General features: G+C 43.6%; 2 protein-coding genes across 4 annotated transcripts in view; one reads left to right on the top strand and one right to left on the bottom strand.

Moving 5' to 3' along the window:
* Positions 1-1,862: 1,862 nt before the first annotated feature.
* Positions 1,863-7,469, bottom strand: IDI1 (isopentenyl-diphosphate delta isomerase 1). 2 transcript variants are annotated; one of them, XM_087729650.1, is made up of 5 exons: positions 7,233-7,469; positions 6,392-6,552; positions 5,279-5,371; positions 3,790-3,920; positions 1,863-2,646 (listed from the first exon to the last, which is right to left on the bottom strand). In XM_087729650.1, the coding sequence occupies exons 1-5, from the start codon at positions 7,382-7,384 to the stop codon at positions 2,329-2,331; spliced, it is 855 nt and encodes a 284-aa protein (XP_087585776.1). In that variant the 5' UTR covers positions 7,385-7,469; the 3' UTR covers positions 1,863-2,328. The 2 variants fall into 2 exon arrangements, with proteins under 2 accessions (XP_087585776.1, XP_087585769.1); XM_087729643.1 differs by having other exon boundaries at positions 6,392-6,555; positions 7,233-7,468.
* Positions 7,470-13,916: 6,447 nt separating this feature from the next.
* WDR37 (WD repeat domain 37) overlaps positions 13,917-24,322 on the top strand; it is a 48,904-nt gene continuing 38,498 nt past the window's right edge. The window contains exons 1-3 of one of the 2 annotated variants that reach the window (XM_087729633.1): positions 13,917-14,065; positions 19,480-19,511; positions 23,392-23,569. In XM_087729633.1, the coding sequence (XP_087585759.1) occupies positions 23,432-23,569 (138 nt within the window). In that variant the 5' untranslated portion in view covers positions 13,917-14,065; positions 19,480-19,511; positions 23,392-23,431. The remainder of the gene's footprint in view (positions 14,066-19,479; positions 19,512-23,391; positions 23,570-24,322) is intronic. The other variant, XM_087729624.1, reaches the window with a different exon arrangement.

Here is a 24,322-nt window from a genome sequence, read left to right as displayed (position 1 = left end):
ACTTACAACTTCTACTATTTCCGATTAATATTTCAGATATGTAGGGAACGAGGATCAGACTGAAGTTTTGTCCTGAGTCGCTACTGCCATCCTCTGCTTAGGAAGACATTTTCTCTTCAGAGGCTGATAGACAAAAATTCTGTATCTGTTCAAGGCAAAATATATTGTCAAATGCGAAATATTCCCTTTTTGTCCCTAGTTGGTCAAGAATAAGGTAGGAATTATCTAGAGATTAGTAAAACTACGCATTATAAATGTGTTGCCTGAACAATACACTTAAATGCACAATTTTAAAGATTAAACTGGAATCCAATGAAATGCACGTCAAACAAACAAAACTCCATAAAGGGAAGGGGGCAGAATCCTTACATCATTATTTTTTTAAACTATTTTTAAATACAACAGGGTAAGAAGAGGGTTCAGATGTCAGCTTTAGCATATTGGAGCATTATGTGTAAATCCATATTGTTTCCCTCACCTACTTTGTGTAATAAATCTGGTATTAAAAACATTGTAATGCTGCAGAGGAGTTCAATGTCAAGAAAAACGTTAACGTCAAAACTTTTAAGGGATTTGGAAGAACTACTCAGCAAAACTTTGCTTCCAGCTTCCTTATGCCCCTTATTTCTCCCTCAGGATGTGCTTTGCCAGCTTTTGCGCCACGCTGGCCATTTGAACTAGAGCAGTAGAGCTTTGTTAGAACAGATTTCTGCCCCGCCGCCCCCAGTCGTGCTGCTCCAGCGATGCTTAACACAGAGACTGTTCTCCATGTGGCTCAAAGTCTAGAAAGAAAACAACAGTCCAAGGTTTCAAGTTGGGTATTTTAATCATAACCTTATTGATCAGATAATCTTTTATTTTAAAAGTATTTTAATTATTTGAAAAGTACTCTAGTGTATTACTCGGGTAACGTGGCTGACGGCACTGGATTCGGGAGAGCTGTTACATCGCGTTGGTGTGTCGTCACCCGCTATCGTTTGCTCCACGACACTACATCGGGTCAGCTCAGCGCACGACAAACCGGGCTCTAAAACCCCCAAGCGCTGAACGCCCGGCGATGCCGGCACAGAGGAGCTTCCATGCTGCCCTCACAATTGCAACGAGAGACAAACACGGTAACCACCGGAAAAATTTAGTTTCACCTGGAAACCAGGCACAGACTAGTTACAACTGTGTTTTACATGCACGGAGAAGGCATGAACAACCTCCTATTTCATCAAGACACCTCTGGGAGAAGTTAACTTAAGAAACCTAGATTGAGTAGTCTGCTAACAGAAGAAACCACAATTAAGCTTTTTTGGGGAAAAAAACCCAACCAACCAAACCCCAAAACCTTTAATTCAAACTGAGATACCTTTGATTATTACCCTTATTAAAAAAAGCCTAAAAGCCTTCCCTTTAACTCTTGTTACTAGCAATTGACTGCAAGATCAAAAAGGTTTGGCTCTTACACTGTGGTACAGTTTCTGATTAACTGAAATTAAGACCTGGTGTAAGCCCATAAATGGTCAAACTTGAATTTTGGAGTTCGAGGGGTTTGAGTTGTCCAGGAATGGCCATTACAGCAGATGGTGCAGAGAAAAACGCTTGTCTCAAGATGCCTTTCTTCTCTGGAAGATGGCGAAGAGTCATTTAATGGATATCCCTTCTCCGGAGACAGGCTACTTCCCCCATTAGGTAGGTACCATTTACATCTGGTATAATTCGCCCTTTTTTTTCCCTCCCAAGGGATGCCCAGTACTCGGTCATCAACCAACCAAAAAAGGCTGGTGGGGAAAAACCCAACCAACCCCCCCACTTCTGTTATCTCGAGCTATGACACATCGTGCGGCACTTCCAAGTGAAACAGTCCACACTGACAGTTCAGTTACTGAAGCTTTTATGTGTTTGGTTACAGTACAGTAGCTGAAGAGATTTACTTTCTGCAATTAAAATAATCCTGATTACTCAGAACTAATTGTTTTTTTTTCCTCAGGCAACTAGTCTTAACGACAATGCAGAACTCAAACTCTGCTGTAATCGCTCAGCGTGTGAGCCTCGGCGCACAGACAGGCTGAGGGTCTTTCACATCACACGAGGTCACGGAGGAGGATGAGCCCAGGGGTTTCCTACCGCTACCCATCTTACAGGAGATCCAAGAGGAACAGGGCTGGGGGGAAGAGGAGGTGAAGAGAGAAGGAAAAACATCGGCTATAACCATCTCTGAATAAAGCTGTTTGTTGCACATGCTGCAGGTGGGTCACTTCTCTGCACTCGAGTCACGCGTTACCGTAGCGTTAACGAGGCAGCACATCATTGCTAGCCTTCAGCATCTTTCACCCCAGCTATTTACATTCTGTGGATTTTCTCATGATCAACAAATTTGTTCAAGTTAGACAAGTTATCCCACCACTTAAAAAGGAAGGTCTCTGCAATTAGTTTAAACCACGGAGTAATCTTAACTTCATTCTTGGAGGCTTTGTCCAAGAGCTGTTTCAGTTCTTTCTGCGTGACGTAGCAGTAGCTTTGGATCTCGTTAGGGTCGGGATTCAGCGCTACGTCCTTCTGTACAAATAAGATGTAGTCTATCTCGTGTTCACCCCAGATCCCATCAGACTTGGCCTTGTAGTGAATTCGTGTCAGATAGGAGATTTCTTCTGGAGTTACCTACAACCAAAACACTTGTCAGAAGCGGCGTCAAGCCAGATTAATTGCACTGCTAGGCTTTACAAAAGGATTATCGGCTATTACCCTCTCCCTTAAAAATTATTTTTCCCCCAAGTGTACAATTGCAAAATACTACTTCTTCACAAAGAATTACTAAGGAGAAAAAAAATTTATTGCACTTTGATGACATAAATCGCACAGCATTTCTCTAGTCAGAGTTGCCCTGTAGTATTTCGAGTTCTTCTACACAGAAAGTTTTAAGTAATGTTTACCAGACCTTAATGCACACTTACCGAGGCGCTGATGAGCACAAACGCTTGCACCTACCCCTTACCTCCCAAGGAAAAGACTTGACAGCTCCTGAAAGCCGAGGGCAGAACTGCGTGCTGACAGACCTCGCAGAACCCCCATCTACCGGGGATCCGTGCAAGCTGCAGACCAGGTAATTAACTCTGGGGCCAACCTAACCCTCGAGTTTCCCAGTAGCGCACCGCTTCTCCCGTGTCCCATGACACAAACGTCATTAGTTACAAAACGTGCAAAGAGATTTCGACCAGGAGCATAACGCAGCCAGCTTCACCCTGCTCTCCGCGCACTCCCAAACTGCCAGCAGAAAGGACGGTACCAGGAGCGGGCTGTGGGATTGCTCTGGAAGAAGCACCGAGTGCCCGGGACACCCTACATCCCATAGGAAACTTGGGATTGCAGAGGGACTTGCACATGGATGCTGGCAGCAGCTCAGAGGTGCCCTCCAGGAGCGCCAGTCGTACAGGACGCGTACAGCGCTCTGCCGTCGGCCTGGAGGAAGGGCGGCACATCCCCTTCTCCTGGGCAGGGAGGACAGCCTGCCCAGCTGGAAAACACCTCGGCACCCGCAGTCAGAGCTGAAGGAACGCAATTCTTCGTTGCTGTGCCATCTACTCTTTGGCTCATATTTAGTTTAAGCAGTGGCAGTACCATTTAGTGATACCAACTTTTGAGGCTCTGGAATAGAGATGAAGAAGTGTCCAATTCACCAAGTTCTCTACATCTCCGAAGTTAAATTCGCTTTCAGGTTTCAGGCTGACCCTGTCTGCCAGATGCAGTTAGTCTGTAAGTTGGCAAACATTGCCAAGAATTCCTGTTTCTCCTTCCTTCCTTTACCTGCTCCATGGGAATTCCTAACTCTGCTTTCAGTCGTCTCTGTGCTGCTCTCCGAACGCCAATGGCATTATTTTCTTCCAGTTCTAGTGGATGGCTCAGAGGATGACTGCAACAAGTGTTGGTAAAACAATCTGCAAGAAGTTTGTATCAGTGCGTTTTTGACATGTATAAAGCATTGCAAAAACCCTCCCCACCCCCCAAAAAAAACCCAGAGATGCAGGACAGTTATTCAATGCGTCACAGCTTTGTTTCTCTTTTGTAGAGAAGGGTCAGAGAGGAAGGAGGACGTTTTCACCTCTTATTTTTCTTTACATATTTTGCACCAGGATTTGCCTCTACCAAGTGCTACTTTGCAGATTAGTGTTTGATACAGATGAACACAGGCATTCTCACACCCAAGACAGCATCTACTTAGACAGCCAGTTTATAAAGACATTGTTTATCCTGCAGACGCTAATTAAAATTACTTTGGGGAGTTTATATGCAACAGAATATTGAAAATATTCCCAGAGCTTCACGACCAGCTGACAATTAGTAGAAGTAAATAAGCAGCTAAGGTTTGTGTTTAAAGGACAGATCCTCTACGCTCTGCTTCAAGTATATTAAAAATTTCTTATGAGTTATGTAGAATAACTGTGATTGGCCAACCTTTTATCTGTAAGAGTCTAGCTTAAAAGCATCTAAAATAGCATCTGATTACCTACAAACTACACTCAAGCATTTGGATTAGTTAGTAGTCAAGGAAAAAAAAAGTCTCTAAGTGAAGATTCTCTTGGAAGGAAAAAAAGGTCTTTCTTCCTTGAGTTGAAGAGGGCTAGAAACACTTGAATTTGTTTTCCATCTGAAACCCTGAAACAGACAGCTTTATGCTTCCTCCAACATGTCTCGTGTAAGCTATTTTTCTTTCATTCCACTTCTCATTTTTGTGCGTCTCCATTTGTATTTGATACAGTAATAGTTCAGGAGTCTTCAGGAATCGTGCACTATATACTTTGGCCACACAGTCTCACCTCTTCTGTAGTTAAAAAAGCGTTTGTCAACACATACACAGATAAAGGTCCACATATCCCACTGAAGCACAACGCAACTGCTTCCCAAGCAGTAGGGCTCCGCTATACATCAACTACGTGTCTTTACCAGCGGAATCAGGACACTCTCCACAGCTACCAGACCAATTTCTTCAACTCCATTAAATGTCTTGCAGCAGAGAAGGTAAACAACACGTGCTCTGCACTTGCATAAACAAGATCAAACATGTCAGGGAACAATCGCTTCCCAAGAGTAGGTATAACAATAAGCTAGTGTTCCCATTATGTTACTTCATCCACAAGATAAGTACATCTTGAATTTTTAAAAGTATTTAGAAGTATCTCCTCTCCAAAATAGTAAATTCTAAAACCTCAGAATGAGTTACACTGCAAGATTAGACTGGCTTTTTTTTTTTTTTAAATAAAACATTTTGATAAATACAATGTGTTTCAGTACTAACCTGGAAATGTAATTTTTGCATTTGACCTCTGCTGCAGCAACAGCTTATTTTCTGTATTAAATAAGAAAACACTGAAAGCTCGGTGCAGTAAACCTAAAAATAAAAAAACCAGAGTGAGCTATTTAACAGAGGAGGAAAAAAAAACATATGAAGACAGTTTAAGGGCTTAGAAGTGCTTCATTTTTGGGTAATCTAATTTAAAATTCATATATGCTAAAAACTAAGGATTTGATAAAAATCTCAGAGTTGTTATTTAGGTTTCTATGTCAGCTTATGCAAAACTTTATGAAATTAGGAAAGTGCTAAGAACAACAATGCAACAGAAGAGTTCTACTAAACTCGGGCAGTTCACCCTTCTGAAGATGCACATTTGGGCAAGCTCCTAAGGAGGGCTCAGCATCCATAAATTTACTATCAAAAAGAGATGACTCAAAAATTCCTAAAAAACTGTATGGAATTTCAAGAAGCTTCAGGAATTGCAAAAGTACAAACTTCCTCAAAAACAGTACAATTGCTGCTTTCTGCAATTTTTGCGTTTGTAATTCCTCACTCTTCAGGAAGATGCTTCCCCTGAGTATGGAAAAGGCGGTCACAAACTACTGTGAGGGATTCACGAATCTGACCAACCTCAAATAAAAACCCCAATCAATTAGAATGACAACAATTAAAAAAACCCTTTCCTATTAGCAGTATTTGAAGTAGAAGTCTACGTGAACTACTTAAAAATCAAAGTCTCTTCTGCTTGAAAAGAACTCAGCATGGAAGCAAGTGGCATTCTTTAGAAAAAGCTACATAGAATCAGGTATCTATGATAGGAAAATAATACTATTTTATCATCAAAATGTGATTCAAAAATATTTATCAAGACATACAGCTCACATCTGCAATCACGCATTTCTCTACTTTGCTACTGCCTCCAACTGTGTGCGCCCCCATACTGCAGGATTTTTACAATTAGCTATTGTAAGCTGGGGGAGGAAGGGTGTGTGGGGAAGTACTTGCTCTGGTTTGATCAACACCCTCCTGAGATCAAGGCTTTAATTTAATCATGACTATATTTCTGAAAATATTCAATCAACTTAATAGTTCAGTTAGAAGGTAAGTAAGCCATACCTTTATCAATGTTTTCATTCAAGTGACAGTTTTTTTTGGTATCTGCTCCAATCCTATTATCATTTTCATCGATAAGGATGCACATCTCTGCCAACAGCTGCACCTGCTGCTCATCCAGGTGATCTGTGTTGACTTCAGGCATCGTGATGGCAGCACACGTTCTACTGAAAAAAACAACGAAAAGAAGAGTCATTCAGTAATACTAACATCTATAAGGTTCTGGGCAGAGTGCGAGAAATAACCAAATGGCTAGGTTTTCTGACATGGTGTAAAGTGTGCTCCAATTATATTTTGGGGGTTTTACATGCTTTTGGCTTATCTGAAACTTCCTACCCACAATACCAAATGTTGCAAACGTGATGTGTAGGTGCTTAAAAGATTTCTTTGTTGTTTCTCTGAAACTCCACGCAGCAGCTGCTGCAGGACAGACCTGCCAAGTGTAACATTTTGATGAGCTGGTAGTATACAAAATCCAGTTCCGAATTTCACCCAGAACGAATGCAGATCTTGCCTCACCCCACAGCCTATGCACGCTCTGCACACTAACGCTGGGTTACATTTATAGCGCCAGACACCCTGTGCGTGTGTATTCCCCCCCCCCGTCAGTAAGAAGCGAGTAACAAGGACTCCCTCACCAGGCCACGCAGCCCAAGGCACTTCCAAAACAACGCCCAAACCCTGCCTGCGCGGCCCCCGCCCGCCGTGGCGATGCTCCGGTCAGCTCCCACCGCCCTCTCCCTCCGCAGCCCCCTTCCCCGCCGCGCCCGCTCCCTCAGCCGCTGCCCCCGCTCCCCCTCTCCCCAGCCTCGGCAGCCGCCGCCCCTCCGCTTCCCTCCCTCACCTCTCGGCCCGGGCCGTCCCCCCGCACAGGCCGGCGGCGGACGCGAGCGGCTGGCGGCAGCCCCACAAGCGGCGGCGGCGGCAGCTACGCCCCTGAGGGACGGCGGCTCCGCGGCGGCCCACGGTAACGGCAGGGCGCAGCACGCGCCACATCGCCCGTCACCCCGCTGCCGCCAATGGCAGCGCTCCCAAACACCAACGTCACCGCATCGCCCGATCGCCCCACTGCGGCGCGGGCCGTCCAGGGGGAGGGACTAACGATGACACGGGGGAAAGGCGTCGGGCGCAGCCAATCGCAACACAGCTAGGTGGAGGCACTGACCAATACGGAGAGGGGATAACAGCGAGCTAGCCAATGGGAGCGGGGAAGCCGGGGCAGGCCGCGGCCCCGCCCAGCGGGGCGCAGCCCTGTCCGTCAGGCGGGCGGCGGGAAGCGCTCTGGGCGGCGGCTGGCGGGGCTCGGAGCGGGCGGTGCCGCCGTTGCGCGGGCGGGCTGTGCGCTGGGTGCCAGCCGACAGCCGGCCGCAGGGGTGGGCTCCCTTCCGTGAGCTCCGGCGGTGAGGCGCGGTTCCGGGCCGCCTGCCGTCGCCAGCCGCCGCTGAGGCGACACCAAGGCCCGGTGGCTGCGGGGGTGTGCCGGGGCTCGCTGCCGCACGGCGGAACCCGGCGAAGGCGGACGGGCAGGTTCGGCAGGCAGGGGCGAGGCTGGCCAGGCAGGGCACGGCAGGAGAGCGGCCTCCAGGCCTTCATCTGGGGAGCGAACTGCGGCGCAACGGGCTCTTGCTGTGACTTACGAATATGAAAGGCGTCTCTGTCTTCTCTTAGTAGTCTGGAGGCTTGAGGATTTCCAACACTAAGCACTACTTCTTGTCTTTTCATCCATCCATGAAAGCCAAAGGACCGCACCAAAGTGCTGTCTCGTACAAATGCGCCTGTGTCTGTGGCAAGAGGTTTCAGGACTGAATTTCCATTCAGTTCTGGGAGCGTTCCTGCAGGTAGATGCCATAACCACGAGACTGTAGAGTCACAGGGCGTCTCGGCAGTCTCTGTAGCATGTTTAATCCTGAGTATTTTACTTTGCTCCATAGTAGCATTCCCTGAATTAAAGAGGTTAAGCGTGTGCCATACAGATGGCAGCCAGTGGGCAGTTGTCTCCCCTCCTTCACTGACAGCTACAGTTTGTAGAAGACAGTTATGGGTTAGTCAAGCTCTGAAATTGCCTGACTCATTAAGTTCTTAAGGGACAGAGAAAGAAACACCCAGTTTCTGGATAGGAATCAAGCGTAGGCAAGATGTCAAGATGAACTGCTCTGATAGGGTAGTTCTAGATATGCACAGATACCCTGTCTGAAGGCAGAGGAACTTCAATATCAGCCTCTGTAGAAACTTCACACCGCCATAGTAGAGTACCTTCTGAAGATGACTTCTTTCGCTGGTTTATTGCCTGTCTGTATCATAGAATCGTTAAGGTTGGAAAAGACCCTTAAGATCATCAAGTCCAACCGTTAACCCAGCACTGCCAAGCCCACCACTATACCATGTCCTCGAGCACCACGTCTACCCTTCTTTTAAATACCTTCAGGGATGAAGACTCAACCACTTCCCTGGGCAGCCTGTGCCAGTGCTTGACTACCCTTTTGGTGAAGAAGTTTTTCCTAATATCCAACCTAAACCTCCCCTGGCGCAGCTTGAGGCCGTTTCCTCTCGTCCTGTCGCTTGTTACTAGGGAGAAGAGACCGACCCCCACCTCGCTACAACCTCCTGTCAGGTAGTTGTAGAGAGCAATAAGGTCTCCCCTCAGCCTCCTCTTCTCCAGACTAAACAACCCCAGCTCCCTCAGCCGCTCCCCATAAGACTTGTGCTCCAGACCCTTCACCAGCTTCGTTGCCCTTCTTTGGACACGCTCCAGCACCTCCATGTCCTTCTTGTAGTGAGGGGCCCAAAACTGAACACAGCACTCGAGGCGTGGCCTCACCAGTGCCAAGTACAGGGGCACCATCACCTCCCTGGTCCTGCTGGCCACACTATTCCTGATACAAGCCAGAATGGCCCTCTTGGCCACCTGGACACACTGCTGGCTCATGTTCAGCCAGCACCCCCAGGTGCTTTTCTGCCAGGCAGGTCTCCAGCCACTCCTCCCCAAGCAGATTTGGATTTATGGCTGGATTCTGTAAAAGGCCTAGAAATGGCATTTCACATGTTGTCTTGGAGGCATCACCCTCTCGGATTGCCTCTCAGCTCATGTTCTAGCATGTCAGTCGTCTGGCTCGTTTTGATTTTTCCTGTGAACAGGACAGATGGCCTGTCACTGAGAGATACTAGCAGAACGAAATGTTCAAACTGACAGTTAATATCATACAAGGGGGGGTATCTTACAGGGGTTCCCCTGTGCAGAGCTTGATGAAAGGATAGTAAGGGCAGGAGGCGGTGTGAGCGGAAGCTACTTGAAACCAGCAGAGAGCATCAAAAGTAAAAAAAAAAACAAAAAAAAAGCCACCTGCTGCATATCCCTTTAACTATAGAAAACACAACATAAGAACATTAATATTTTATTATTCATTAATACATTACAAATGTAATATTCATTAACACAAGAATGTTAATAATAATGCACTTTCAGAAAGGACTAAAATGTACAAAGATTACTTTTTACCCTGAGTCACTGTTTAGCATGGAAACACAGTAAGTAGAGACTGAGCTTTGTAGAAAGACTGAGAACATCCTTCACCATATCGATCACTTGCTAGTTTCATTGTTCCAAATGAAAAAAATCCATCAAATTTCTCTTCTATCATTCGCCTCATGTAACCAAATACAAGCTACACAAATCTATGAAAAATACTCTACTGAGGTAGACATACGAACCAGCATCTCATACCAAGACAACAGAGTTAACAACCAACCCGCCTGAGAGCGAAGCTCTGCTGAACAGAAGCTTCTACCCTAGAAACCAGAGGTAGGGTCTGTACGTGGGGCACAGCTGAGGTATGACATGCACCAAGGAGCAGATGTAGACAGTGACGTTCAGGCTACACGGTGGAGGGATACCAGGGAAGTGTCCCTATAGATTATGGGGAAAACAAAAGAGACTTATTTTCCTAGTAATAACTATTGAGAACTTTAATACAGGCACTTTACAACGTGACTGCCAGAAACCACTATAGTTCCTGTCTTGGGCAGACAAATGAAGTTCTTCACCCGGAGCGATGTTTGTGCGCACCACATCTGAGAAGTCCCGGTGGATAATGAGAGGTAAAAAGGCAGCCAAAAAGGATAAAAGCGCCAAAATAAACCCTTCTCACAAAACAGACAAGGGAGAGTCCTCCCAAGCCTTTCACCAAAGACACTTTCAGGATCAGGTGTTTTATGTCACCTGTATCATCTTTTCTCTCGCTCCCCTTCAGATGCCCTGTACATTAAAACAAGTTATTTGTGTTGAAAATAAAATACCCTCTTTTTTTTGTAATGGTATGCATTTCACTGAAACCTCAGAACTTTTACTCCACCCCATGTAAACAGAAGCATGTCTGAAATGACTTATACGTTCCTTTGAGACTTGATTTAATTTATGCACCTCTTGAAGTCTGCTGACTGTTTCCAAACACTCTACTAATAAGGGAAAAGCAGTTTCTTGTCACCACTGCGAAGTCTCTCATTTCACCTGAAAATCCAACCAGCTGCAAATCACTGACAGAATTTTGCTATCTACTGAGACAAAGGGAAATGCAACCCCCACCAAACTGGAGGAAAATATCTTAATTCTCCAGCAAGTTAAACAAGAAGACGGTAAACCACAGGATGAAGTAAACGCCGAACAAACCTGGTATTTGACCCCAGCCTAGAACGTGTAGACTCTCAAGATGAGCCTCTCCTCAGTTTTCAGCTGTGCCAAGGAAAATTATGGTTTTTTCCCACCCTTGATACGCAATCTGCCCTTTTTAAGCTTCCTGTCCACTTGTTCTAATGTTTAAGCCTTCCGGTTCACCCTTCTCAGCTATAGAGCTATCCTTGTTCCTGGTCTCCTTGAAAAGTCCTTCTCCAAAGTCTGCTCCTGCCCTGGAGCCATCGCTCTTCAAAAAACGTTTGTCTAAAAGCAGTACACTTATGTGCAGAGCAAACAACAGCCTGGGTTTTATCTGAATTGGGAGGTAAATACCTCCCAGTACTAACTAACCTACTGTTGTTCGCTTGACCCTTCTTTCTTAAAAAGCCTAATTCAGGAAAGTGGGTTGGCTTCAGCTCACTTAAGAGAAGACAGATGACTTTGTAGTAAAAATGTAATACATGTATGCTAAATATATAAGTAGGATGTTGTATTTGCATTTAGTTTTGCTATCTTTCTCAAGCATGACGGAAAGAGTGCTATGACGGACAGCTTCCAAATGTTTTTCTACAGCATAAGGTGATGATTAATGATATGTGAAACCGCTCTTTTAGGAAGGAGATGTTAGGAGGTTTCCTATATGAAAGAAGAAATAACCCTTGACTCCTGTTCTCCTCTAGATCTGTTTTTCTTTTTTTTTTTTTCTTTCGGTTTGAGCTCTAAGCAGGAGGCTCTGCCTTTTCCTGCTACTTTTACAGTTTTGGAAAATCTTGATTTGAGAGATTCAGCTATTATTTTGTTCTGTTGCTGGTTTCCTAAGCCTTGTATCTTCTCTCCTCAAGTCCAGCCATGGGTGCAGAAGATGATGTCCAGGATAACCTAACTTTTCCCACTCTGTTTACTCTAACGCCTATTAAAAAAGCTTCTTAGCTGTTGATAAGATGCTAACTAGTACTGCCCCGTTTCCCTAGGCTCCTGTATTGCTATCTATGTCCCTTGTTTTGAAACAAATAGTTTGTGAAAAGCAGGTGCAGTCTTTTGTTCTGCACTTGCTCCTATACGTTACACTGCGCCTGCTACCCTTGTAGTGCCATGGCAAAACCAAACCAGTAACAGGGCTAGAGTGACAACAGGCCACTTGCCGTTCTTTTCTCATGAAAAAGCAACTGCATCCATACAAGGCCTGTTAATTTTCAGGTCAGAGTCACCCCATATCAAGGAAAAAGTTGTTTAAGCTCCTGTCTTTCCTTATTGCAGTATTTTGCATTTCTTCTTCAGGAAAAAAATGGTGATCTCTGTATTGCCTGCTGCTGCCAGAGAGGGAGCTGCTCCAGAGGATAAGAAAGAGGCCAAGTGTTCTCCCAGGGAAATCTCAAATGTGGATTCTTGTGCTCTTGCTTTTCCTTGACACTTACAGCTAGAACTGTTATGGTACAGTAGAATTATATTAGGATGAAGTAATTTCAGTAGGAATAAAGAGGCTTAAGCAAATGTTTAGTTAGGAACTGAATAGCTGAGGACTGGAGCTGTGACTTGGCTAAGATGGCTGAGGTGACTGCAACTGCACCAACGGTAAACAGAATTCAAAGCGGCAAACAGTGGCATTTGGTCAGGTTGTGTTCAGGCTTCCTCCCCGGCAACTCTGCTCTGCCTCTTGCCCATCTTCTTTCGCCTGTTCTGCCTGCCCCCTTTTCCTCTCCTTCAAGCCATTTAGCTATTCATTTTGCTCCCTTCCTTTCTCCTTTTGGTGGCTTTGAGGAAAGGAAAAGGCTAAAATTATGGGAAGGTCTCAACCAGCTAGGCTGGTTATCTTGTAGAATGGCCTCCAGTGATGAAAAAAATGCTAGTAAATAGGTAAAACACACTATTTTTGACTGTGTTATACAGCTGCAATTAAGGCATGACTGCACAAAAGGAGGTAGAAAGGAAAATGAAGACAAGAAAAGACCAGCAGGCATACTTGTAGCTGGGAAGGACATGAAAAGAAAATGTAATATTTTCAGCCCTCGCTCTGAGGCACATATTCTTGTGGCCTTTTCACAGACCTCTTCTGAGGCAGCTAGATAATCTGCAGGAAGAGAGAAAATAATTAGGCAAAGGCCTCTTTTGACTTTCACAGTCTGCTACAACGAGTACGAATTTTAGGTGAAGGTTTCTTCCAAGTGTTAATCAGCAAAGGGATTAATCACATTTCAATTATGTCTTGTAAGCTTCAAAGCAAACAGCCTACTTGCAGAATGTAGTGGTTAGCTTTGATTCGCTCTTTCTGCCATCTCATCTGCAGATCCAGTAGAAAAAGTCCAGATTCGGATTTTTCCAGCCATTCTATATTAAAAAATAAGGAATTCCAATGGTGGTTTGGTAAAATTTCATCTCCCTTCTCGGTCCACAGTGGTCCACTCGGGCAGTAGTTAGGGTGAAACACCACGCAGCTTTTAAAATGCCAGCATTAAAGTAACGCCTAGGAGGTGCGGGGCTGAAAGCCAAGGACGGGGGCGCGGGGTGGTGGAGCGCAGCCGTCTGCCCCCGCCCTTGGCGGCCTGCTGCCGGTTCCGCGCCTGCGGCGGCTCCGCACTCGGCACCGCAGCACAAGCAGGGCTGTCGGCAGGCACCGATCTCCCTTACGGCGTCCTCCCGCCGCGCGCCGTCCGATGGCGGCCGGAGCCCCGCTCCGGCGGCGTTGCCGAGCCTCCGGGCAAAAGCCGCCGGAGGCAGCGGCCACCGGGCGGGTGGCGAGGAGCGGCCGCCCGCTCGCTGCCGCCCCGTCGCCATGGCGGCGAGCGGGGGCCCCGCGCCGCTTCCGCCCGCCGCCGGATGTCGCCGCGAGGGCTCCTCAGCGGAGAGGCGCGTCGCTGCCGGAGCGCGGCGCCGGGCTCCTCGCTGCCGCCCTTGTCCCTCCCGCCCTCCTCGCCCTCGCCCTCGCCCTCGCCCTCCTCCTCCTCCTCCTCCTCGTCCCCCCGCCGCCTGCGGCCCTGCCCCTTCCCGCCCGCCGCCCCGGCTGTGGCTGACAGGTGAGTGCGGGGGGCCGCGGCGCCCCGCTCCCCATAGCGGGGCACAGACCCTCCGCCATCTTCCCGCCCGGCGAGACCCCCGCTACCGGCGGCAGCGGTGGCTCCGCCGAGGGGCTGCGGGCGCGGCCCGGCGCGGGGGGTGCCGCGGGAGAAGGGAAGGGAAGGGGAGGGGAGGAAGGGCCGGGGCCGGGGTCTCGGGGGAGCGCGGCGGCGCGGGCAGCGGGCGCTCCCTGCGCGGTGCCGCCGCCTCGCCAGGCCCGGGGCGCAGCGCGGGGCTCCCGCCTCGGCACCCCCTCCCCGCCCTCCGGTTCCGGTTTATTTCCGCGTGAAATGACTTGCACATTCTTTCTTAAAAACCGAAAAACGCGAAAATAAGCCCTTCTTCTTCTCTTCTCCTACGTGTTGGGGTTTTTTTTTAAGATTTTTTTTTTTTGAACACTTCCAGCCCGAGGCTGTAGGGATGGTTCCAGGTCTGCAGACAGTAAAACCGAGGGTGCCCGCTGAGGAGACTCTGCTCGCTAACTTTGTTTATGTGCTGCTGCATATCCTAAGGACAAGCCAAGTGCAGAACCTCGGTACTTTACAGATTGAGTGCAGGTCCTCTGACACATGTGCAAATGGAGCCAAAACGAAACACCCACATTCCCTGAAGTGGGGCGCAACTGCATGAGGAAGGGAAGCGCTGTTTGTGGTGGGATGGGGTAGATCTGGCCTTCGGCAGCGGGAGGATGACTTGGAACCGTCCAAGAAGGGTAGAAGTTATGTCTGTAAAGAGCCATTTGCACTATTTCTCTCTTTTCCTGAGCTAAAAACGGTGAAACCAAAATTGAGGGAAGAATCAATATGCTTAATGTGGTCAGAGGTTGAGTAGATGTTAGGTTCCAGTTGTAGAAGGAAATTAAATAAAAAGATTGTGCTCATACAAAGGCAAGGAAAACTTTTTCAAGTTTCAGCCATTGCTCAAGGACATCTTGGTGTTTGCGAGAAAAGAGAAACTTCTATGTATGTTTTTATCCCTCTTGTTGCATCTTCCAGCTTGTCAAAGATTGTTTCGTTATAGCATTTTAAAGTATGCTTTTTGTAACAGTAATTCCTGGAAGATTTATGTAAAGAACTGGTGGAACAGCTTCTTTGAAGTGATTCAGTGTCATTGAGTACACCTTGAAATGATACAAACGGCTATTGTTCAGGCACCCATTTTGCAACATCACAGCAGTATCTTTCTCCTTAAGCAAATTTCTGAAACTGTTTTCTAAGGAAGGCTGCTGTTGGCATTTTCTGTGTGATATTTTTGAAAGTGAGCTGGTAACCTCAAGAATCCTCAAGTATGTTTTCTAAAGAGTAGTTTAAATTAGATACGATCTTGTGTGTGTGTCAGACCCAATGTGTCTTGTTGTAATAACTTTAAACGTAGCTTTGTGTGTTGTGGACTTGGGCAATTATTTTAAGAAAAGGTGCCTGCCCCAAACATTAGACTTTAAGGCAGAGGCCACTGTAATGTGGTTTGGTTCTTTTTGTTTTTAATGCCAGTTGTTTATGTGTATGTTTGTCCCTGAACTAGGTTTATCACGTTAAATCTAAAGGTAACTGTTTCTAAGATGGCACTGTCTCTCTAATGTAGACATGCCCTTCCACCATCTTTCTTTTAAATTTAGGACTTGTTTAAAGGATGCAGCCTCTTGTATGGACTGAAATGCTTGAAGCTGTTGGTACAGTCACTGAAGAAATACTGTGAGTGTGGTGGTAGTGTCTTAAAAGAAAAGCTTACAAAATCCAGAAATTGCAAGCCAGAACTAGTATGTGTCAAGTAAGGAGAAGTTAACTGGTATTGCATTTAATATGGTTGAGGTGAGATTGGGATCATTTATGTTATGGAATTTTTAAGTCTTGGAGCTAAGACTAGTAGCTTGTCTTGTGAAGTGGAGGCCAGGGTGAGGGGCTTGTTCCAGAGGCCACTGCTTCAAACCTCTGCGGGGGGAGTTTGTTAGTACCCTGCCCGTGACCGCTGAGGACTGGACAGGCATCGGGATGGTCTCCTTACAAACCAGAGTGATTTGTTATTTTCTCAGCCTCAAGTAATACCCACTGACTATTTTGAGAAGGTCTTAGTGTTTCAAGATGGAAGGACTGGGTACTTGCAGTGCTGTTAGCATACTGTTGGAAGATTTGGTAGTTCTCTGTGGTAGGCCAAATGAGGAAATGCTTCAAGAATGTGCTGTACAAAGGATATTTATTGGTGCTTCAGAAAAGCTTGCTAAATGTATTATAGTTAGTGTCAAAGTTACTTGCTTTTGTTGATGTCTTACGCAGTGAAAGATTCTAATTTATTAGAACTTATTTATATTCCCAAATGAAGAGCAATGACATTAGTGGTCAGTCTGCTTGCATAAAAGCATAATAGCAATTTATCTAGTACACCGGTAATAAGTACCTAAATATTGTTTGTTTAGAGACTAGCACAGTAGGCTTCTGGCCTCTGAATGTGGTGCAGTGCTTCCTTAAACAAATACCTGGTTAAACTGCCTTTACTCTTGAACTTCCTTAGGATTCCACACCCTTAGGTCTTGTATTTGCATACGTGTGCATGCATGTAGACTACTTCTAAGCTGTTAGGGATTTGCTAATACGGGAATGGGTCCGAAAATGTCTGTGAAACAGCTAAGGAAAAAGTAGCCTTCAAACATATTTTAGGATTTAACCAGCAGTAAGTAATTTAGCAGGACCTGATACTGTCTGTAGAACTCTTCAGTAAAGTCAGCTCATCAATACCTATTAATAAAACAAGGTACGATATATACTCATAGGTAACTACCTAGTGTTAAATGTAAGATTCTATTGTACCTTGTACCATTCAAGCTAGTTGAAACAGTGAGCACACTCAGCGAGCATAGGTGGCACGGATCACAAAGGAAAGTTATATGCTTTCAGGACATCAGCAATTTCACTTAACAGGTCTTGGTCTGATGATTATTAGTGGACCCAGGCAGGTTTCTTCTATATTCTAAACAAAAAAAAATCATCCAAGTTTGATAATTATTGTTGTTTAATATCAGTTAAAATAAGTCTCTATGATTGAGAGTATCATTTCTTGCTTTAGTAGACTGTTTGTGAGGCTAGGTCTGCACTGCATTTTGGTGTGACTGCAGCATTTGCTGACACAGTTGAATTAGCAAGATCAAAGCTTGCTAGCAGCAAAACTGGGCTGGCTTATGCTTCGATGTTGATGTTAGAAGCTTGCTCAGAGTAGATACTAATGTGTTAAAGCTTTTATCGTTGATTTCCAGCTGTATAACATACTTAAAATTCATTGACGCAGCTTCTTTACTATGCTTTCTGTTGAAGGGAGGTTGTCACCTTTTCAGTGGTGGATGCTTTCCCTTTTTACATTTCTAGGAACATCCAGTTTTATTTGAAAGTATGCTGCACTAAATTTAGAAAAAAAAAATGTTGTAATGCTCAAGTGGATTTCAGAAGGTTTGAGCACACTTATCAGTGGCTCTAGCATCATCTGTGATGACCTGGAATGGTTTTGTTTCTTAAATATTTATCTTTAGAAAACACAACTAGTCTTACAAAGAAGTCTGTTTAGCCTGATCTTTCTCAGGTGTGCTGTATTCTTGGAGCTTGCATTGAATTAATGGCACTTGAATGTACAGCATCCTTGAAACAAATTGTTCACTGAAGACCTCAAAATGGAAGTCTTACTCCGTTAAATTTGATTTCTTTACATTAGTAAAGAATGTAGTGGCGTACTTTGATACTTAAATTTCCTTAACTCATGAGTAATGCTGTCAAACCAAGTTACATGTCATTAAGAACTCAGTGACTGTAATCATTCTCCTCTCTTTCCCCTTTCCCTCCCCACTCTGTAAAAAAAACCAAAAAAAACCAAACCATGTTGATTGGCACCTTTGTATCTTAAGGTTCTAATGTTGCACAGGACAATAATTACTATTGCAAAAAGCCTTTGTTTCTTATGTAGTATACACTGAAATTTTGTTCTAAACCATGTTTGAAAATGAGAGACTTGAGACTAAGAGATTTAAGAGCACACACAAATACAGTAGAACTGTTTCAGTTTTGTTTTCTGTTTTTTGTTGTTGTTGTTGTTGCTTTTTCTTTAAACAATCCTTTAATTAGTGAGTATTACTATTGCTAAACTCTAAACAAAATGGAGCAGGGAGATCTTGGGTAAGACATGTTGCTGAAACTTCCTGATGCTTTCCCTTTCCAGACTTGTGTGTTGTCTTGAACGAACAAAAAAGGAAATGCAATACTGTAGCCGTTCTGTCTGTGCTCTGACACTTCTTAAAACAGATTTTCTCCCTGGCTTCAGCAGCATGCATGCCCCAGGAATTCTTTCCTTTCAGCAGTCTGCTTGTTCCGTGTTCAAGAGTAGAAGAAGTAGGCAAGTAGAATTAGTTGATTGTTGCAGTGAATTTTTAAATCTAGTAAGACCAGTGTGTGCACTTTTGGTGCCATTTCTCTGTTGTAGCTGAATAAAACAATAATTGGTTACACATCTGCTCGTTACTGTTGCTCTGATGAAATATTTCCTGTGACTGAATACATGGTAACATCTGTTACAGAAAGGTAGGTGGCAGAACTTTAATTTAACACCCTGTAAAATATGCTGTGAGTTTAATTAAACAGCATAACTGAAATACCGAAGTATCTTTGCATTCAGAAAGCAGTAATCACCTATGGTCTAGATGTTTTCTAGGACACGTTTTTCTCCTCTGCTTCTGCTGATTGACTTTGTCAGAAATTCATTTGGTACCGTTCTCTTGAGGTTTGGACACATTATTGTGTGAAGAACACTATGCAAACGTAGCATTTTCCAAAACGATTGAGCAGAAAGCTCAATATGTCTTATAAGCTCGCTTTGTAATAATAAAGTACTTGTGAGCTGCCACCCTTATTAAATATAGTTTAGTAATACAACACTCTTCCCCCTTTTCTGTTTTTTTCTTTTTTTCTCGGAAAGTACTTTTGTTCAGCTTTTTTTGCTCTTGATAGCTAATTTTTAGCTTTCGTGAATGCAGCTTAATTTGGTTCAGGAAACAAGAGTCCTATACCTCTTGATGATTTTTCATCCTACTTGTAGAATTACTAAGGAAAAGGAAAGTGAATTTAATGAACTTATCTTTTCAGAACCCATTTGTAACACACAAAAGTTGTGATTAACTACATCTGACTAACAATATATAATGGGTCATTTTGAAGCCTTTTTTTCTTGCTTCGTTTGACTGGGATTTGGTGCTCAGCCTTGACTTGTGTTGATGTTTTCCCTCACCCCCTTTCCTGTCATCTGGTGTATTCTAACTACAAAAGTTTCAAAAATGTGAAAGACTTTGACTGGTTTGTATACTACTGACTGTTTCACTAATCAATATTTAATATGGTTTTCATAGGATATGTAACATGACACTGATATTCTGGACAGGTAATTTTCATTGTTTGAAAACCTTATGTAATAAGGGGAATCAGGTAACTGCTAGAAATGAGCACCTTATTTATTTATTTTTTTAGCATCATATTGCCAAGGATCTGTTTCGTGAAATCTACTCTTGAAAAACCTATAGCTTCTTACTGTTGCAATTAGCATCAAAATAGTTCTGCAATTGTCAGAGTGAAGTTAATATTTAAAGGGACACTGTCACTTTTTTAAACTGAATTTATATCCTGGTTCTAAAAACTCTTTAATTATCGCTCCCTTACTAAAAGTTTATAAGGCTATGTGGTGGAATTCAGAATAATATTGAAGGCAGTGAAGCTAGTCCCCTTCGGCTGCTCCTTCCTGTCCTCTGTATGCACATGCCTGCTTGTTGCCTCTTTGGTTGCAGCTTTGCTATGGCTGTGTGCACCCTCTTGCAGAGCCTGGGGAAGAGCGTGCATGCTTGCTCTCGCCAGAACAGTGCATGAGTGATGTGGTCATGCTGGTGCATGAGGAGAGTGCAGTTACTGTCAGTGACACTGGCTGCAGGTGAAGTGCTGCTACCAAATAGATACAATAATGGAGGTGTTTCTTACCTAATCTTTTCTGTTTGCTTATGAGCTGTGAAAGTAGAAACTTTTGTGTAGTTAATGTGAGAATTTCACTATGTAAAAATGCAATATCTCAGGCGTTTGACTGTGTCCCTTTAAATTCTACATGATAGAACGTGTAGCTGCCAAATCTGTACGTGCCGATACTGAGTGGTGCAGTTGATTCGGTTGAGGGAAGGGAAGCCATCCAGAGGGACCTTGACAGGTTTGAGGAGTGCGCCCATGCGAACCTCGTGAGTCCAGCGAGGCCAAGTGCAAGGTTGTGCACCTTGGGCTGGGGCAACCCCCAACATCAATACAGATTGGAGGATGAATGGAGTGGGAGCAGCCCTGCAGAGAAGTACTTGGGGATACTGGGGGATGAAAAATCAGACATGAGGCAGCAATGTGCACTTGCAGCCCAGAAAGCCAGTCGTAGCCAATGGTACAAGAAAGACATAGACCTGTTGGAGTGGGTCCAGAGGAGGGCCATGAAAATGATCACAGGGCTGGAACGCCTTTCCTGTGAAGAAAGACTGAGAGAGTTGGGGTTGTTTAGCCTGGGAAAGAGGAGTCTCTTGGGAGACATTATTGTGGCCTTTTTATACTTAAAGGGGGCTTATGAGTAAGACGGAGAGAGGGTTTCTGCCGGGGCCTGTAGTGACAGGACAAAGGGTAATGGTTTTAAACTGAAAGAGGGTAGATTTACATTAGCTATAAGGAAGAATTTGTTTACAGTAACAGTGATGAATCACTGGAACAGGTTGCCCAGGGAGGTGGTAGATGCCCCATCCCTGGAAACATTCAAGGCCAGGCTGGACCAGGGCTTTGAACAACCTGATCTAGTTGAGGACGTCCCTGCTCATTGCAGGGGGGATGGACTAGATGACCTTTAAAGGTCCCTTCCAACCCAAACCATTCTATGATTCTATGAAGTAATCCAGAACAGGGTATTTCTTGGTAACGTCCTCTAAAATGAAGGGGCAGAGGGCAAATGGAAGTTAACATAGTTAAAACAAAGCCTGGTAAGGCATAAACCATATTAACATCTCTGTGTATAACTACAGCTCAGGAGCTACAGCTGGCAGGAATTAGAAATTAGATTTTTTTTCCATAGATCTTAAGTGAAATGGTGTTAACTGATTTATGTGATTATATGTAACTAGGTGTATGTATAGATATAAAACTCTAACATGTCTGTGTGTGTGCACACAGAGTTTGATGCTTTGGGCCTTAAAAAGTAATCCGAACATGGCAGAAAGCAGTAAACTGAAAGCCATTGAAAGAGTGGTTCCCAAGGGGGATAGGAAGGAGGGTGGAAGAGAGGAGAATATGCATGTGTTTGGGATCTGATCATATTTTGAAAAGAAACAGAAATGTGATGAGCACTGAAAACCTGTTCCTAATTGTTGACCATCTGTCCAGGAACAGGGAGATACTTAGTGAAGCCCAGAAAATTGGCAATAACTTGTTTATGGATGGGCTTTTTAAAATTTCAGTCCTGTCTTTCTGTGGCAGAGGAACCTAGCCACAGTGAAAAAAGAAATGTAGTCAAATAAGAAGCTACCCAATAGTAGTTCTTTCTCTTCTTTCTTCTTTAATTTGTGAACATAGCTAATTAGTTACTACTGATTAATCACACATAAAAAGCTCTGATGGGATTAGGTGCAGGGGAGGACTGTGCAGAGTCCAGAGGAAATGAACAAAATCATTTCAGTGCAGTACAAGATACTGGTGCAACCTGAATTTTATTTTAGACTCACTATGGAATTGGTGTCAGGTTACTGGAACTTGGGTGTTCCAAAAGCTAATTAAAATACCAAGTTTTTTAATGAGAAATTTTGAGGATGGATGGGCATCAAAACCTTAACTAAATCTGGTCTCATTTTGATATAAATTTAAATATCCTTATATATTTTCATTTTGTGATATAAAAACCAAAGCAAATTTAAAGCTGTTTTTATTCATGGCGCCTACTGTGTTTTTAGTAAGCTATGCTTTTCCTTGGCTTTATGATATGTTAAAAAACTGAAGATACCATGTGAGAACCACCGAACTGGTTAATGCCTAGTCTTGTTAATAGTGATGGTGCTCATTCCTAGCTTGAGATCTAGTGTGTTGGCGGATCTTAAATTGGAAGTGGCCCTGGGTTTGGTTTAAATTTTCTCTGATCAGCTTATTTCAAAGGAAGCTCAGTTGCCTTGTTAGCTTTGCCAACTCTGCTCTCCTATTTCTCTGCAGACTATTGCACCTATTTTAAGTTGTAATTGTTGTTTCAGAAGTCATTTATGCTGGAGAATGAATTTTTGTTTCGTTCTCGGTGTTCATGATCAAACAATTTTGAGTAATCAATCTTAAAACATTTGAAATGTTTAACAACTGGTACCCCATGAAACTAAAAATAATTTCTGTTGAATATCAGGTTTAATTTAAAAAAAATCCAGTAATTAAAAGTTTGGAAAAAATAAGATTTTGACAGTAAACAATATATTCTCCAGAACATATTCTCCACGTCTATGCAAGAAATCAAACATAATTTGATTTTTCTTAAACAGGGGAAAGCAGTAGATCATGCATGGTAATATTAATTGGTGATACTGTCAGGTGTTTTTAAGGTTATTAAAAGGCATATTTGGCTTTAACAGGCTGACAAAAATTAACAACAACAGCAACCACCTGGTAAGTCAGGTGCACTTCCACTCTTCTCATAAGTTCATGGGTACTTTTACTATCCAAGAAAGTGAAACCATGAGCTGTCAAAAATGGTGGAAAGTAGTTTTCTGTCATTAAAATTCATTTCTGCTTATGTGTAAACAAGCACATGTATTAAATTTTGAATACTAACACTTAATGTTGCATAATACATTTTTAACCTGACAGTGTCCCTAAATTATCATGTCTGTTTGCTTTCATTTTCCAGCTGGGTTTTAATTTTGCATGCATTTCAGTGAAATATAGTATGCATAATAGTTGTTTCCTGGAAGCATTTTGGGGCTGTCTCTGCTAGTGTTCTCCAAAATGAGCAAGGTAGTGGAATTAATTTTCCTTTTGTGGAGGTTTGTTAGCTAATGAATAAGTAATGCAGAAGTGATTCCACTTTATTTATGTATATGCATATGTGTTTTTGAACTTCATGTTGTTTGAAGAATAGCTATAAGTAATAGGGATCCCTTCTTTGTAATGACACCCCAAACAACTCCGAGATTTAGTAGAACTAAGTATTTCTATTTTGAGAAAAAAAAATTTAAACTCTGGTTAGTTTGGCAAAGCAATTTGTAATGTGTAATGCTTGTCCTTAGTTTATCATAGGAGCCTCTGTGAAGCTGTTTTTTTGAAGTAATGCCAATAGAAAGTGGAAGTTGTGCATCTGCTCGCCAAGCAAAGCAGAAACGTAAATCACACAGTCTTTCAATCCGAAGAACCAACAGTTCCGAGCAAGAACGGGCAGGACTGCAGAGAGACATGTTGGAAGGGCAGGTAAGATAATACGCTGCTGCTTGGGTAACTTCCGTAACTTTTTTATGTGGAGTATTTTCTATGTGAAGAAATTAAGTGAACTTAAGTAATGAAATATGTTCAGTAAAGTTGCAGGAACAGCAGACTTCCTTGCTTGTGAGTGCTGACTGTCTTTGGAAACTATTGATGTGGATGTTGACCGTGTTTCAGGTTGTATTCAGACCTGTGGTGCTTTTTATCAGCTTTTGTGTATTCTTACGTGAATGATAAAACCATGAAGAAATATGAAGAAACAACCTATTTATTTTGCTGCACCTCCCCTCCTCCTTAAAGTTGAAGATTGATTCTTGATTTTGTACGTTTGAATTTGGAATAGTAGTAACCCACGAATATGAATAAAACAAAATATTTGTTGTTATGATTCTGATAGGGGAGGTATTAGTGGGAACGCTGTTGTGCATTCCTTTCCATAAAGTAAACAAATTTTGCCTGCTTGACAGGGGCATGAGCTAACTTAAATTTTTGTTTGTATTTTTTTTTTTTTTAATTTGGCTCAAATGAAGGTGTGATCTTCTGTGTATTAAACGTAAGGGAAAGAACAGCCACCACAAACTTTTGTAATTTTCTTAATTGTGTCAGTCTGTGTAGTGGACGCAATCTGGAGCCACTTGGAGTATTTCACCTAATAATATTGAGGTTAACTGTAGGTAAGGCTCCTATACCAAGTGTTTGAAGTAGTGCTGCCAAAGATAAGCAAATATCAGTTTGAAAACT

The sequence above is a fragment of the Nipponia nippon genome, unplaced genomic scaffold, assembly GCF_047370975.1.
Source record: "Nipponia nippon isolate SJK-2023a ecotype South Korea unplaced genomic scaffold, ASM4737097v1 scaffold_1, whole genome shotgun sequence".
Lineage (NCBI taxonomy): Eukaryota > Metazoa > Chordata > Aves > Pelecaniformes > Threskiornithidae > Nipponia > Nipponia nippon.
The sequence above is the reverse complement of the archived record's forward strand: the minus strand, read 5'-3'. Positions and strand labels throughout refer to the sequence as shown.

What these genes read in the sequence shown, in the direction of transcription:
- IDI1 (XM_087729643.1), bottom strand. Translation starts at nt 7,384, where the DNA reads ATGTGGCGCGTGCTGCGCCCTGCCGTTACCGTGGGCCGCCGCGGAGCC. An exon ending in GAATGAAAACATTGATAAAG is followed by an intron (nt 5,372 to 6,391) that starts GTATGGCTTACT and finishes TTTTATTTTTAG; the next exon opens with GTTTACTGCACCGAGCTTTC. An exon ending in TAGGAATTCCCATGGAGCAG is followed by an intron (nt 2,647 to 3,789) that starts GTAAAGGAAGGA and finishes TTTTGGTTGTAG; the next exon opens with GTAACTCCAGAAGAAATCTC.